The following is a 13,247-nucleotide window of genomic DNA, read 5'->3' as shown; positions in this document are numbered from 1 at the left end:
AGTTCCCTGGTGAGGGACTGAACCCATGCCATAGCAGCAACAATGCCGTGTTCTTAACCCTCTAGGCTATCAGGGAACTCCCCTCTCTTCTGTTTTTGATTTCATGATTCTAACAGCAGGATTGAAAGTGAAGAAAAGTTATATATCCTCCATCCTTAAACAACAAAGATCACCAGAGTTTGAGTCAGAGGGGTCTGAGTCAACACCCCTCCTAGCGTCAAGCCGCAAATCCAGCTACTGTACTCACAGTTTCGTTCTGCTTACTAAACACAGGCATAGCGACCGTGGTCATCAGGACTGGGCCCTGATCATCGGCAAGCTGGATGGAGAGAGAAAAGCCGGTTACCTGAGAATGATCTGGGAAAAACAGGGCTGGAGGCCGTACCCTTGGGCCATCTCATCCTCTCCCGACTAGGGGCTACTGGGAGTGGACCAGTACCCAATCAAGCTTTTCTTGCACAGGAAGGAGTGCAACACCTGCCGACCCTGATTTGCAGATGAGGATCCCAGCTCTCCCTCCCAGCAGGGAAAATAACGTCAGTTGCCATCAGTCCTTCTAGCTGATCTGTTTACTGCATTCAGTAAACAGATCCAAAGCCTTGTTTGGATCTCAGTGATTCATTTCATTTTATTACTACAGATTGATTTTACTATTTTACTTTGCAGACTTTTATGTTCAATATGTGCAATATTAATGCTTCTCCTTAATCTGGAAATTGAGGATCAGAAAGCATGAGCATAAGGAGTTTTATGAGTTGCCCCTGCTTGAAACAATGGAATCTGGAAGCATTTACTCTCCCAACGTAGCTGAGTCAAGGCCTTTTTGAACTTATACATATCTTCGCATGTCGGTCTCAGATGAAAAAACAAAAAACAAAAAACAAAATAAAAACAAAGTTAAAAAAATAACTTTATTGCTTTCTCTTTAAATCACTGGTAAGAAGCTGAACATTAACCTCAGAAGAATAACCCTTGAAATTTGGCACATAATACGCTCCTGTAACTAATAGAACTGTATACAAGTGCGGTGAGACCCACCATGGCATCTGTCTCTGACAGGGCTAGGAGAAAGGCAAGAACCCTTGCTCTGCCCCTACTCCGCATTAACAAATGGGGAAACAGAGTCCTGGATCATAACAGGCTTTGGTCTGAGACAACCTAGTTCTAATTCTCAGCTTTCTTTTTTTTTTTTTTTTTTTTTGGCTGTACCCGCAACATTTGGAAATTCCCAGGTCTAGGATCAAATCCACACCACAGCAATGACAATGCTGGATCCTTAACCCACTAGGCCACCAGGGAACTCCTAATTCTCAGCTTTGACTTTTTATTAACTACATCATTTAGCCTCCATGTCCTCATACGAAATAATGCCAATTATTCCCCAGCACTGCTGCCAAAAGATAAACTGTGAAACTTCCCAATGTGGTACCTAGCATCTGGAGGTGCTCAAAAGATGCTAGTTTCCCTTCCTTGCTTTCAAGGTCACATGGCTAGCAAGCAGCAGAGTCTTGAGTGAGATCAAGGCATGTGGTGATGCGGATAGGGACCCAAACTGGCAAGTCTGGTGGGAGAAGTTTACTTTTTGGCTTCACAGTCAATTTAAGCTTAAAGGAAGCAATCTGTGAATGACAATCCACTATCTTAAGTCTAGAGTGTTTTCTGATGTTTGGGCACTTCTCCATACCTTTAATTCCATAGAAAGATAAATAAAGAGAAGATTCTAAAATCTAGGATCTGAGGTCCCCATGACTGGCTGGCCTCCTGAGAAAAGTCATTAAACTCACTCAGTCTTATAACAGTCTTATTCTTCCAGTAGATTATCTGAGCCACAAGGCCTCCATACCTGTCATGTGGTACACAGAAAGGCAGCACCTCCAGCACCTGAGGGCCCGAGAAGTGAACAATCTCAAGTCCACTTCAGGTCCTCTGAATCCAAATATTTATCTGAATAATTAGTAAGCACATTAAAATTCAAGAAGCACTGTTATAGCACAATCCTTTCTACCATCAATAATGGTGATCACTAAAGAGAAGCTAATAAGAGTTGGGAAAACTAACAGGGATAGAGGAGTTCATGTTTTTATTAGTATTACTGCTATATCAAGATGGGCCTATATTCCTCTATGACAATCAAGACAACACGAGAATCTCATGATCCCTCAAGGACTGGGAATTCATGATGTGATGGTTAATTTTCGGTGGCAACTTAGCTAGGCAACGGTGTCAGTTGTTTGATCAAACACCAGTCTGGTTGTTGTTGTGAATGCATTTTTTTAGATGTGGTAAACATTTTTTTTTTAATTTTTTTTCTTTTGTCTTTTTAGAGCTGCATCCGCAGCATTAGAGGTTCCCAGGCTAGGGGTCTAATCAGAGCTGTAGCTGCCGACCTACATCACAGCCACAGCAATGCATGATCCAAGCCACGGCTGTGACCTACACCACAGCTCATGACAACGCCAGATCCTGAACCCACTGAGTGAGGCCAGGGATTGAACCTGAGACCTCATGGTTCCTAGTCAGATTTGTTTTCGCTATGCCACAATAGGAACTCCTGTGGTAAACATTTAAACCAGTTGGCTTTAGAAATGGCCAAAGTGATGCAGTAGGAAGACCCCAAACTCACCTCCTCTCAAGGACACACCAAAATTACAACTACTTGCAGAGCAGCTATCAATGAGAACAACCTGAAAGCTAGAGGAAAAGGTTTTCCACCACTACGGACATTAAGAAGGAACCACAATAAGACGGATAGGAGGGATAGAGACATGGTAGAGTGGAGATTCATACCTCCAGGTCAGCAACCTACAAACAGAAGGATACCACGATCACAGAGGTTCTCCCCAAGGAGTGAGGACGCTGAGTCCCTTTATCAGGCTCCTCTGGTCAGGGGTTCCTACACTGGGAAAACAAGACTCCTGAACATCTGGCTTTGAAAACCAGCGAGGCTTATGTTTAGGGGAGCCATAGGGCTAGAGGACATGGATATTCTTCTCTTAAAGACTCTGCTCTCACACTCTCCAAGTCCCAGCACAGAGGCAGTGGTTTAAAAGAAGCCTAGGTCAGACCTACTTGTTGACCTTGGAGAATTTCCTGGAGAGGCAGGAGACAAGTGGGACTCTCTTCCAGCTGGAGATGCTGGCAGCAACCATCTGGGGGAGTTCGTTCTACTACAACACTAGAAAGCCCTGCTCTGGAATCACCCTTATAGCCTAAAGCAACAAGGACCCAGATTTACTCTCCATGATCTCTGTATGTTTATCTAATCAATCAGTTCAAGACCTTGAAAGAAAAAACAAAAACAAAAACAAAAACAAAACAGTTGCCCAAGGAAAAAGGAGTTCTGCCTCCAGACTGCCTTCAGACTCATGACTGCAAAATCCAATCTTGCTACAATTCCCAGCCTGCCCACCTGCCCTATGGATTTTGGATGTGTCAGCCCCTACACTAATGTAAAGCAATTGCTTAAAAAAATTTCTCTTTCTCTCTTGACATATACATATATATGTATTTTTTTGCTATGTAATACATAAGTATGTATTTATAACATATATATCCTATATATAAGATATATACATACACACACACACACACACACACACACACACACACACACATATCTCTCCTATGGTTCTCTTTCTTTGGAGAACCCTGAGTAATACACATTGTAGACATGAGATCTGTTATTTGGGGAAGCCTAATTTTGGTATTAATATAAATAAACAAACTTGCTTTTTCATAATATTAATAACCAAATAATATGAGATGATGTTGACCACTGCCAGGAACCAAGCCAACCGGTGTATAAGTTTGTCGAACCATGGTTCCAACATCTTGCTAAAAATACTTAAGGTGTACTATTGCCAACATCAGGGGTATGCAAGGCCATTTTCAAAGGCAGAACCAACCCAAGATAAACATTCCCCTGAGAATCAGAAATCTTCCCATATTCTGACTCCTTGATTAATCCTTAACGCTACAAAGAAAACTGATTTGAACTGATCCATAATCCTTGGCAATTTCCGTTTTGCAACTCAGATTGAAATTTTCAGCAATGCCAACATGTATCATGGGTGAAATCAAAACATACCATTGACAATAATGAGAAATGAAGCTTTTTTCCCTGAAAACAGTAAAAATCAGTTATAAATCACTGGTAATTGTCCTGGCGCAAATACAAGAAACTAACTTCCAAATATTAAACCAGAATATAGTATCAACTTCACTCAGGGGTGATTCCAAATGTAATTACTGCATCATTACCTAAAATTAAAAAATACATATATTGTATTTGTACAGAAACCACTCATTTGTAACCGGCCACAGGTAAACAAAGGAAACATAGTGAATTCCGTCTAGCCATTGCTATGAGCTCACGTGCTCCTCGTCCAAAAACAGTTCTGGCCCAGATTTGGACTGGCTTGGCCAGAACCCTGACCTGTGGTCTTCTGATGTAGCCCATTCAGGAAATATTGCCTGCACAACATGAAGGCGCCCTTCTGCACCCACCAGCTCCATCTTTCCCACTCACTGCTAGGTCTGGGTTCTGCGAATCTTAAACACTTTGTGGAGAAGGAACTTTAATTGAAAGTTAATTTCCAGGGAAAGCACTTTATGATTGAAAGGTATTCTGTATTCCTGCTGTAGCAAATAGCCAGCTGGTGGCAAAAGGGTTTTTTTTTTTTTAAGACCACCAAGCAGGAGTTATGCAGCTAACCACAACCAGACACCCTCTGTCCCCACACCACACTATGGGGTCCCTGCATTTCTGTGGCCTTCTAACCTACAGCAGCCACTGAGGCAAGAGCAATGCCTATGACTCATAATGTGGCTTCCAAGAAAAATGCAGACATAGAGTCAACATTCATTTTCCAAGGGTAGGAGTGGGAGAGGGGGGTCACCATGGTCCATCTGGGCAAAATCCCATTAACTTAAGTCCAAGTGGGAATCCTAAAATGAACTGCCATTCAATTGCACTTGCCCAGGCTTTGAACAGGGCTCTGAAATGCTTGGTTGTGGTGTTCTGTTGTATAATAAGTGTATATTATTCCATATCCTTCATTTCCTATGCTACATAATGGAGACCATTCTGGTATCAAAGGAAATGATGAATAATAATACTGAACATCTGGTTTATAAAACACAAACTTGCTCAACAGATTGACTGCTTCCTGTCAGCTTCCCAAGTTAATCATGCATGTGGGCTCATATGAATATGCAATTTGGATTCATGTGCGAGGTACATGCCGGGATGCCAGGCCTCTCCTCCTAAGGCTTGATTAGTTTCCCACCAATGGCACTAGTCAGCAATGCAGGCAGCTCTAGGGTGTGGCCCCAGATAGGATAACAGCACCAGATTTGCGGTCTATCAATTTTGAGGCAGGTCTAGTCATTATTATTCATCAATTCCCTTGATAAACATTCCTGAGCACCAGCTATGTGCCAAGTTCCATGCCCTGTGCTGGGAAGGCAACCAGGAATAAGATACAGGTCTTATTCCCCAAGGAACCTCACATCCCCCAGGGGGATAGAAAGGCTAACGAGGTATCGAGGTGGGCACACTGGCCGTCACTATGTGAGCAGAGAGACCATTTTCTTCAGGACCCGCCTGGACTAAAGTAAAACTGTCCAGCATTTACTGATACCTTTCAGGATTTATAGGATGAATTCAGAAGCTTTCTGAAAACCAGTTTAACAATACTAGGAATGAGTTCCTGCCACACAGCAGTCTTATCACTTACTTTATACTTAAGTGTATTTATAAATGGAACAATGCAGGGGAGACCTTTCTGAAAAAATTTTCAGCACCTTTCTTTTCCTTCTTTTGCAAATATTAACCCCCTTCCTTTGGGGAAATCCTCTTCACCCCTCCCATCCATAAAATTTTCATGGCAGCTAATCTCTCCCATCCTGCACATGTGGCTGGCTAAGCATCCAACTCAGGCTGCATCAACCAACACACACACACTGATTGGGATTCATAATAGGCTATTTGGGGATTTTTCCTTCTTTTCCCATCTGGAGCAAATAGGAAAAACTCTTCTTTGTGTGTGGTTATAGGAATGTAAGCTTGACAGCCATGTCCCCTTCTCCCAGAGAAGCAACTGAGAAAATAAAGTCAAGCCAGAGAGATGAGGAGAGATTGGGGGGTGGGGGAGAAAGGGGAAATCAGAGGGAGAGGCAGGTAGCAAGAGAGAGGGAGAAAAGGAGAGGGGGGGGTCTTCACTCCTAAGGTCAGCTCCATCCCTGCTTTCTTCTACTGGGTTAGCTGAAACAATATGTTTTTTTTTTTTTTTTTTCTTTGCCCAAATGAACATGGATTGGATTTGTGACTCTAAGAATGGAAGTGTCTTGACTCACACAGGTGTCAATGTTGGTCACACATGATTCAATAGTTCTAGATACCCACTGCGTGGTTCCAAGTGCCATATATGACCCGCAGAGAGGAGATATTTTTGAGGCGAGAAAGGCCAAAGGGAAAATGGTACCCCCAAAGTACCTAAATACTGAATTTGGAGAAATAACAATTCTTTACAACGGTTTAAAAAAAAAATGAAGCAAAACAAAACCTACTGTCATTAGGATTCTGTGTAAAGCCTTCATAATGAATAAAAATTTGGCTGCTTTGAGAAAAGAACCTGAGTGAGAAGTTACAGAAGCAGAGTCGACTTTGGGCTGCATCAGAAGAGAGCTGGAAGAACCAGCGGGGAAAGAGGATAGGAAGGAAGACAGGCTGTTAAGCACTGCCGGTGCCTCTGCAGACTGTGACCACCTATGGCTATAGCCCTACTTGGGCAGCCTCCACCTTTGAGGAACATATGTTATGTTGCCTTCTTTCACATCTCCATTCAGAGGAAGCTTGCCCGGGCCAGTGGCAGAACCCTCTGTTTCTTCTACAGCTGGAAGCCCCTGGGGGTGAATGCCAAGCCCCAGAGAAAGGAGGCAAGCAGGACTCCTGGCCCTGAGAAGGCATCTGAGAGAGTTAAGGGCAGCAGGCTTGGCAACCCATTTGAGGGCTGCCAGGTGGTTTTCAGCAGAGCCTCCTGCCAGATCTGCTCAGCCCTTGAGGCTTGGGCTCAAAGAGAAGGTTGTGCACAAACAGGGAACTCAACTTTGGAAGAGACTGGCTCTGAGCCAAGAACAAAGTCCAACTCACTAACTCTTTACAGATACACTTCTCCTCTACTTCACTCTACCTATGTATGTTTTACTTTTCTTATTAATGTTGCTCAGCATACTGACTATGTTAAGAGTATACCATATTAATTTATAACATCATATGTAAATATTTTATATATGTCTATGTAACTCATGAGTACACAGTTACATTTCTTTTGTGTCTTCCTTCCAACGCCTAGGAGAAACACTAACTTGCACTCCAAGAAAAGACACTGCCACCATCTAGTGTCAGTCAGGGTGAATTGCAGGCACAAGGTCCTGGGAGATAAACCATTTCTAGATTATGGGATTTACCAACAAAAAAATGTATTTAAATTGTAACCAATGTCACTTAGTTTCCCATGGGATTGAAACAAATAGAGGAGATATTAACTATTTGTTCTGTCAATAACCTTTGCCTTCGCAGGAAAGGAATAGTACTAAGAAAGACGCAGCTGTGTATATCTTTAAATATCAGATAAAATATTTTGAAAGAAGAACCATTAATTCTTTAAGGTGTTCAGGATCTGATATGGGTGCGTGCATGAAAAGAGGGGTTCTTCCACACCCACTTTTTCAAACACAGCTTTAACAGAAGGGAAGCCAACTTCCTGGCATTCTCTCCTCTCTACATAAGCTCAAGTTTACCAATGACGTGGGACTCCCCAAGGGCCATTCTCTGGGCAGCATATAATGAGGGGCAATGGGAACAGGATGGGAACAGATGGCACCCATGTTCTCCAGCTTTCACACCCTATGGTGAGGGGAGAGCTGGATAGTAGAAAGTCATCAGAATAACACTCTGTACAAATTAGTTGGTGAGAGTACCAAGGAGAATAGCAAGGGAACATAAATCTGGAAAAGAAGACATGAGCAAAGTATGTGAGCATGTAAAGGACCCCACCCCAACCTCCTGCAACAGAAAAGATCCCTGGACCTTCTCTCCTTTCACAGTCCAAAAAAGTCCTCTATACCTACTCCTTTTCAAAGCCTGTCTAATTCCTCTTCCCCAAATCTCCCACTCCTACCATCACAACACCTCTCATCTTCAATATTGGACAGAATATCAGGGCAAGAATCTAGTAAGAAACATAGTCAATGATCTGTCTTAACTTTTTGTACTGGGTATATGCAGAAGGACGTTTTCTGTGGAGACACACATAGACCCTCTTCAGAGGAAGAACACAGGTGAAACTCACTGAAACATGGAAACTAAATCCTATTGGTGCATTTTATGTCTGAAAAGAGAGCTCAGTATCAACACTGCCTGTTTGGCTAATGTTATCATAACCTGTCTCTGGCTGCCAATTTTACTCTCATGCTATTTAGATTGCCATAGCTATTAGCGGTAATCATAAAATTTGTTGGCTATTTCAACAGTAATTTTAAGAAGAAAGGCTTTATGCACATAGGCACATTTAAAAATTCATTTACTCAATATTCTAATAAGTCATTTTGAAATAAGAAGGGAAAGCAAGAATAGCTTGCTTCTGTGATAAAACCAACAGATTTGTAAATGGCTACTGGTCAAGTGTATGTATATGTGTGTGTATTTTTTGGGGGGACAGGTGTTGCCCCACAGTATATGGAGTTGCTGAGCCAGGGATCAGATCTGAGCCACAGTTGAAGCAAGGCACTTTAACCCTTAAACCCACTGTGCCTGGATAGGGATCAAACCTGCGTCCTGGTGCTGCAGTGATACCACCGATATCATGGCGCCAAAGCAGGAACTCCTAAGTTTTTTGGATTTTTTTGTTTTTTTGCTTCCACATTCCTGCTGCATATGGAAGTTCCAAGGTCAGGGACTGAATCTGAGTAGCAGTTATAGCAACCCACTGTGCCAGGCTTGGAATCAAACCTGCCCCCCTGCAGCAACCTGAGCCACTGCAGTCAGATTCTTAACCTGCTGCACCACAGAAGGAACTCCCAAGTAATGTTTTCAATTCATCTCTTTTCTGTTGAAAAATTTAATAAGGACATTCTGAAAAACTCTCGCTTACAGAAAACACAGTAGAAATAAAATCACCCAGCAGCATATGCTTGCAATGAATAGTAATGCCTTAAAATTGAATAAATAAATAACGATTATCTTATTTTTAAAATCTCTTTTTGCATAAAGACCAAAACATTCCTTTAAACAAACCATGGTAACACTTTGACATGAAAATGCTATGAGAAAAAGTTTTTATATTTGATTATCAGTATTTTGGATGTTCTTTGTAACAAGAGATTTAGAAAAAGCAGGCATTATTATGATTATTATTATTACTATTATTATTATTATTATTTTGTCTTTTTAGGGCTGCACTCAGAGCATATGGAGATTTCCAGGCCAGGGGTTGAATCAGAGTTGTAGCTGCTGGCCTACACCATAGCCACAGCAATGCAGGATCCAAGCCATGTCTGTGACCTACACCACAGCTCAAGGCAATGCTGGATCCCCAACCCACCGAGTGAGGCCAAGGATCGAACCCATGTCTTCATGGATACTAGTAAGGTTCATTAACCGCTGAGCCACGATGGGAACTCCAGGCATTATTTTTAATTGAAGAACTGATTCTTTCAGTGTAAACAATACGAATTACCTGTCTTTCATGATACTACCCAGATGAACTGCTTTTTAGACAAATTAAGAACACCAACCATTGTTTAGATTGCCATTTTCACCGGCATTTTTCAATATTTTTGCAAGATGTTTGAATCCTAAATAATTTAGGGCATTAACAGAGTAGTGGAGAATAAAAAAGAAGAATAAGTAAACCTTCCAAGTAACATCCCCCCCTTGCTTTACATTTGATTGTCTTGATAAAGTGTCATCACTCAGTTCTTGAGAACGTTACATAAATGACACTTTGCTTTTTAGCCAAGACTTCTCCTTTTCTTACTGACTCATTCTTATTTGCATCTGAGATTTGGAGATCCTGAATTCTTATGAGATTCACTGTATTTTAGGTTGTCTAAACATAAAAGTAAACAGATTTCCCTCTTGAACTTATAACTGCATCTTGTATGAACTAAATTGTTGAATTTGTTTATTCTTTCTCTTTTTAACAACTTGAAGACAATTTTGTGAATGACAATACTAAATAATGTTGGAATATCTGTATGAGAATCTAAAAGTAACTTTCTTCTAATAAAGTTGTTATTATTCAGGAAATTTTTTATGTTGTTTCCCCACCCCCACTACCCTCACCAAGTGTTTCAAAGATCTAAGTCATTAAGCAGGGAATACACTTTATGAGTAAACATCCAGACAGAGGGAGGATGCTGTCTTTGACCAGGGACACACGTATAAGCAAACCCATAGACGAGAGAATAGTAACATATCTGAAAGCTGACCTAAGGAACTGCTTCATTTATTAGCGTACAACAGGCTTTTTTCAGGAATGCCCCAAAATAAGGACACTGGGAAGTGTCATGGGGCACTAGATTCTTGCCAATATTCACTATGAGTTATGACACAAAGATGACCCCCCATTGTGGCTTAAGATTTATATTTTCACAAATGTGGTTTAAATGTCTCCCAAATAGGTGCCTGAAAACATAGCCAACAATCGGGGGTTTCAGGGTCCTGGGACAAAACCTTCCCCTTGTTTAAAGATACCCTGAAATGCCGCTTCCTCCATAAAACCTTCCCTAACAAAGTGGAAATGGAAACCAGATGTTCTCAAACTTCACTACAAAGATAATCATATTTATTCTACAACCTAAGATACAATCTAGGACCAAATTTGTGCAAACTATCAATACAGCAAAGTCACTGAACACTGACTGGAAGAAATGCTGAGAATTCTGGACAGCCTATGAACTCCAAGGGCAAAGCTAGGAATGGTTCCTCTTTTTATCCACAACATTTAGTATAGAGCCTGGTACATAACAAGTGCTCAGCAAATGATCCTTGAATGAGTGTATTCTAAGCCCATACTTTTAATTACTTTATAAATGAGGCCCAGAGAGGAAAAGAAGTCACAGAGAATTGGTACTAGAGTCCAAATTAGACCCCGGGGCTGGCACTGTCCATTTTATGTAGTGCGCTCTCAACTTGCTCTTGGCTCCTTCTCTTAGTATTTTTCTTTGTGCATCTCATCTGAGCTAATGCGGTCAAACTTAGACTGTAACAGCTGTCTGGGAGGTTGGTACCTATGTGCTGCTGCTGCTGCTGCTGACAGGGGCAGAATGTTCATGATGTCATAGAGGTAAAGGAAAAGGCCTTGAAGTAAAGTTTAGCTGAACACTATCATTTCAAGCAGCACAGAGATGAGAAATGAGCTATAGAAGCAAACAGGCCTGAATTATCCCAGGACAGGTTACTCAAAATTGTTGAGTCATTTGTATTTATCCAAGCTTCCACTCATCCATTCTTCCTTCTATCTATCCACCACACAGCCATATTCTATTTCCAAATATGTTTTGCTATTACCAAACATTGCTGTAAGCATTTAACATATACATAACCTTAAACTTATATCTATCTTGCAAACAAATCGATTAAAGACAAAGGGGCAAAGTACCTTGCTCTAGGTCACAAAAGGCAGCAGTGTGGGGAGTTGAGCCCTGGCCCATCTGACAGCAGGGGTCCCGTTCAAATCATTCTGCCCCCAGTTTCCTGATTTGGGGGTATAAAGATGAATGTCATGCTTTGCCTTAAGGATCTTGGAGTGCAGTAAAAGAAGCAACCAAGCAGAGCATCTCTAAGATAAGAAAAATTCCAAGAGTTTTGGGGAAGATTAAATCAAGCTGTAAGTGTAAAGCATCCAGTATAGTGCCTAACACATCCAACAAATGTGACTGATCTCATGAAGACCATTCTAGGGCAGGGAAACACAGCTATATGCTTCTTTGAAATACAACCGATGCTTTACCACAGTTGAACTTCATCCGTCTTTGCATTCAAATTATATGTACAAAATAGAAAAATATTTCTTCTTCTTCTTTTTTTTTTCCTTGCTTTTTAGGTTCGCACTCACAGCATATGGAAGTTCCCAGGCTAGGAGCTGAATCAGAGCTACAGCTGCCAGCCTTCACTACAGCCACAGCAATGTCAGATCCCAGCCACATCTGTGACCTACACCACAGCTCATGGCAACACCGGATCCTTAACCCACTGAGCAAGGCCAGGGATTGAACCCACATCCTCATGGATCTTAGTCGGGTTTGTTAACTGCTGAGTCACAAAGGGAACTCCGAAAAACATTTCTCTTTTATCCCATGATATAGATAATATGCTTTAGAAAGCAGTTGTGGTGGTGGTAATTGTAATTTCAAATATTAAAGAAGGTTGGGAAGGATGCACATTGGGAAGGAAATTGTTGGAGAGAAAGGAGGTCAGGAAAGAAAGGACAGATGGCTCGGAAGCACCCAGCCAAATCATCTAATGTGTCCCAGGCCTGGGCAAACATGGATGGGTTCAATCCAAGCACAAAGGGGTCATGATTCAGCAAGTGGTTCAATTCCATGAGTCATCTCTGGAAAAAGAAAGTCCATACCATGGCATTAGTCCTTCGCCTGACATTTTTCTACCTCATGAAACTAGGCTGGGTTGTCCAAAATCCTTCCAGTTAATTTGAAGGGATAAACATCTAACTTTCTGTTTTTGGACTTCTTAGTAGTGTTGCTGTACATAATTGCACAACTGTTCCAGTTTACCCCAGAGGGTCATTTCAGTTGAATCCTTTGGCATCAGATGTCTAGAAGCTTGCGCCGAGCCATCTCTCCAGTTCTCATGGACCCGGGCTACATTTGGGTTTCTAATGAATATATATCCACTAATTGATGTCTGATCTGTGAATTATGTAACTGGAAAAAAGAATCAGGTAGCTGAGCTATGATCAGACCAACAAATATGTGACTTGAGTATGAAAAATTTAAAAGACACTTGCTTCATTAATATGACCAATTTTCTGATTTGAATGTGCAGAAATAATATAGGTAAGCAAATTCTGTTGGTGAAAATTAGAACTGTTTATATAAAAAATATGACAGAAAAGTTAAGAAAGAAAAGACAAAAAAAAACAAAGAAAAAACTTTGGAGTTCCCGTCATGGCTCAGTGGTTAACAAATCTGACTAGGAACCATGAGGTTGCAGGTTCGAT

General features: G+C 41.4%; 1 protein-coding gene across 4 annotated transcripts in view; it reads right to left on the bottom strand.

Moving 5' to 3' along the window:
- Window positions 1-13,247, bottom strand: part of CACNA2D3 (calcium voltage-gated channel auxiliary subunit alpha2delta 3) — an 802,825-nt gene that overhangs the window by 230,596 nt on the left and 558,982 nt on the right. For all 4 annotated transcript variants that reach the window (XM_021068973.1, XM_021068975.1, XM_021068974.1 and 1 more), the window contains one exon: window positions 248-319. In XM_021068973.1, coding sequence (XP_020924632.1) covers window positions 248-319 — 72 coding nt within the window. The remainder of the gene's footprint in view (window positions 1-247; window positions 320-13,247) is intronic.

The sequence above is a fragment of the Sus scrofa genome, chromosome 13 (assembly GCF_000003025.6).
Source record: "Sus scrofa isolate TJ Tabasco breed Duroc chromosome 13, Sscrofa11.1, whole genome shotgun sequence".
NCBI lineage: Eukaryota > Metazoa > Chordata > Mammalia > Artiodactyla > Suidae > Sus > Sus scrofa.
Note: the sequence above shows the minus strand (reverse complement) of the source record. Positions and strands in the feature narration are given on the sequence as shown.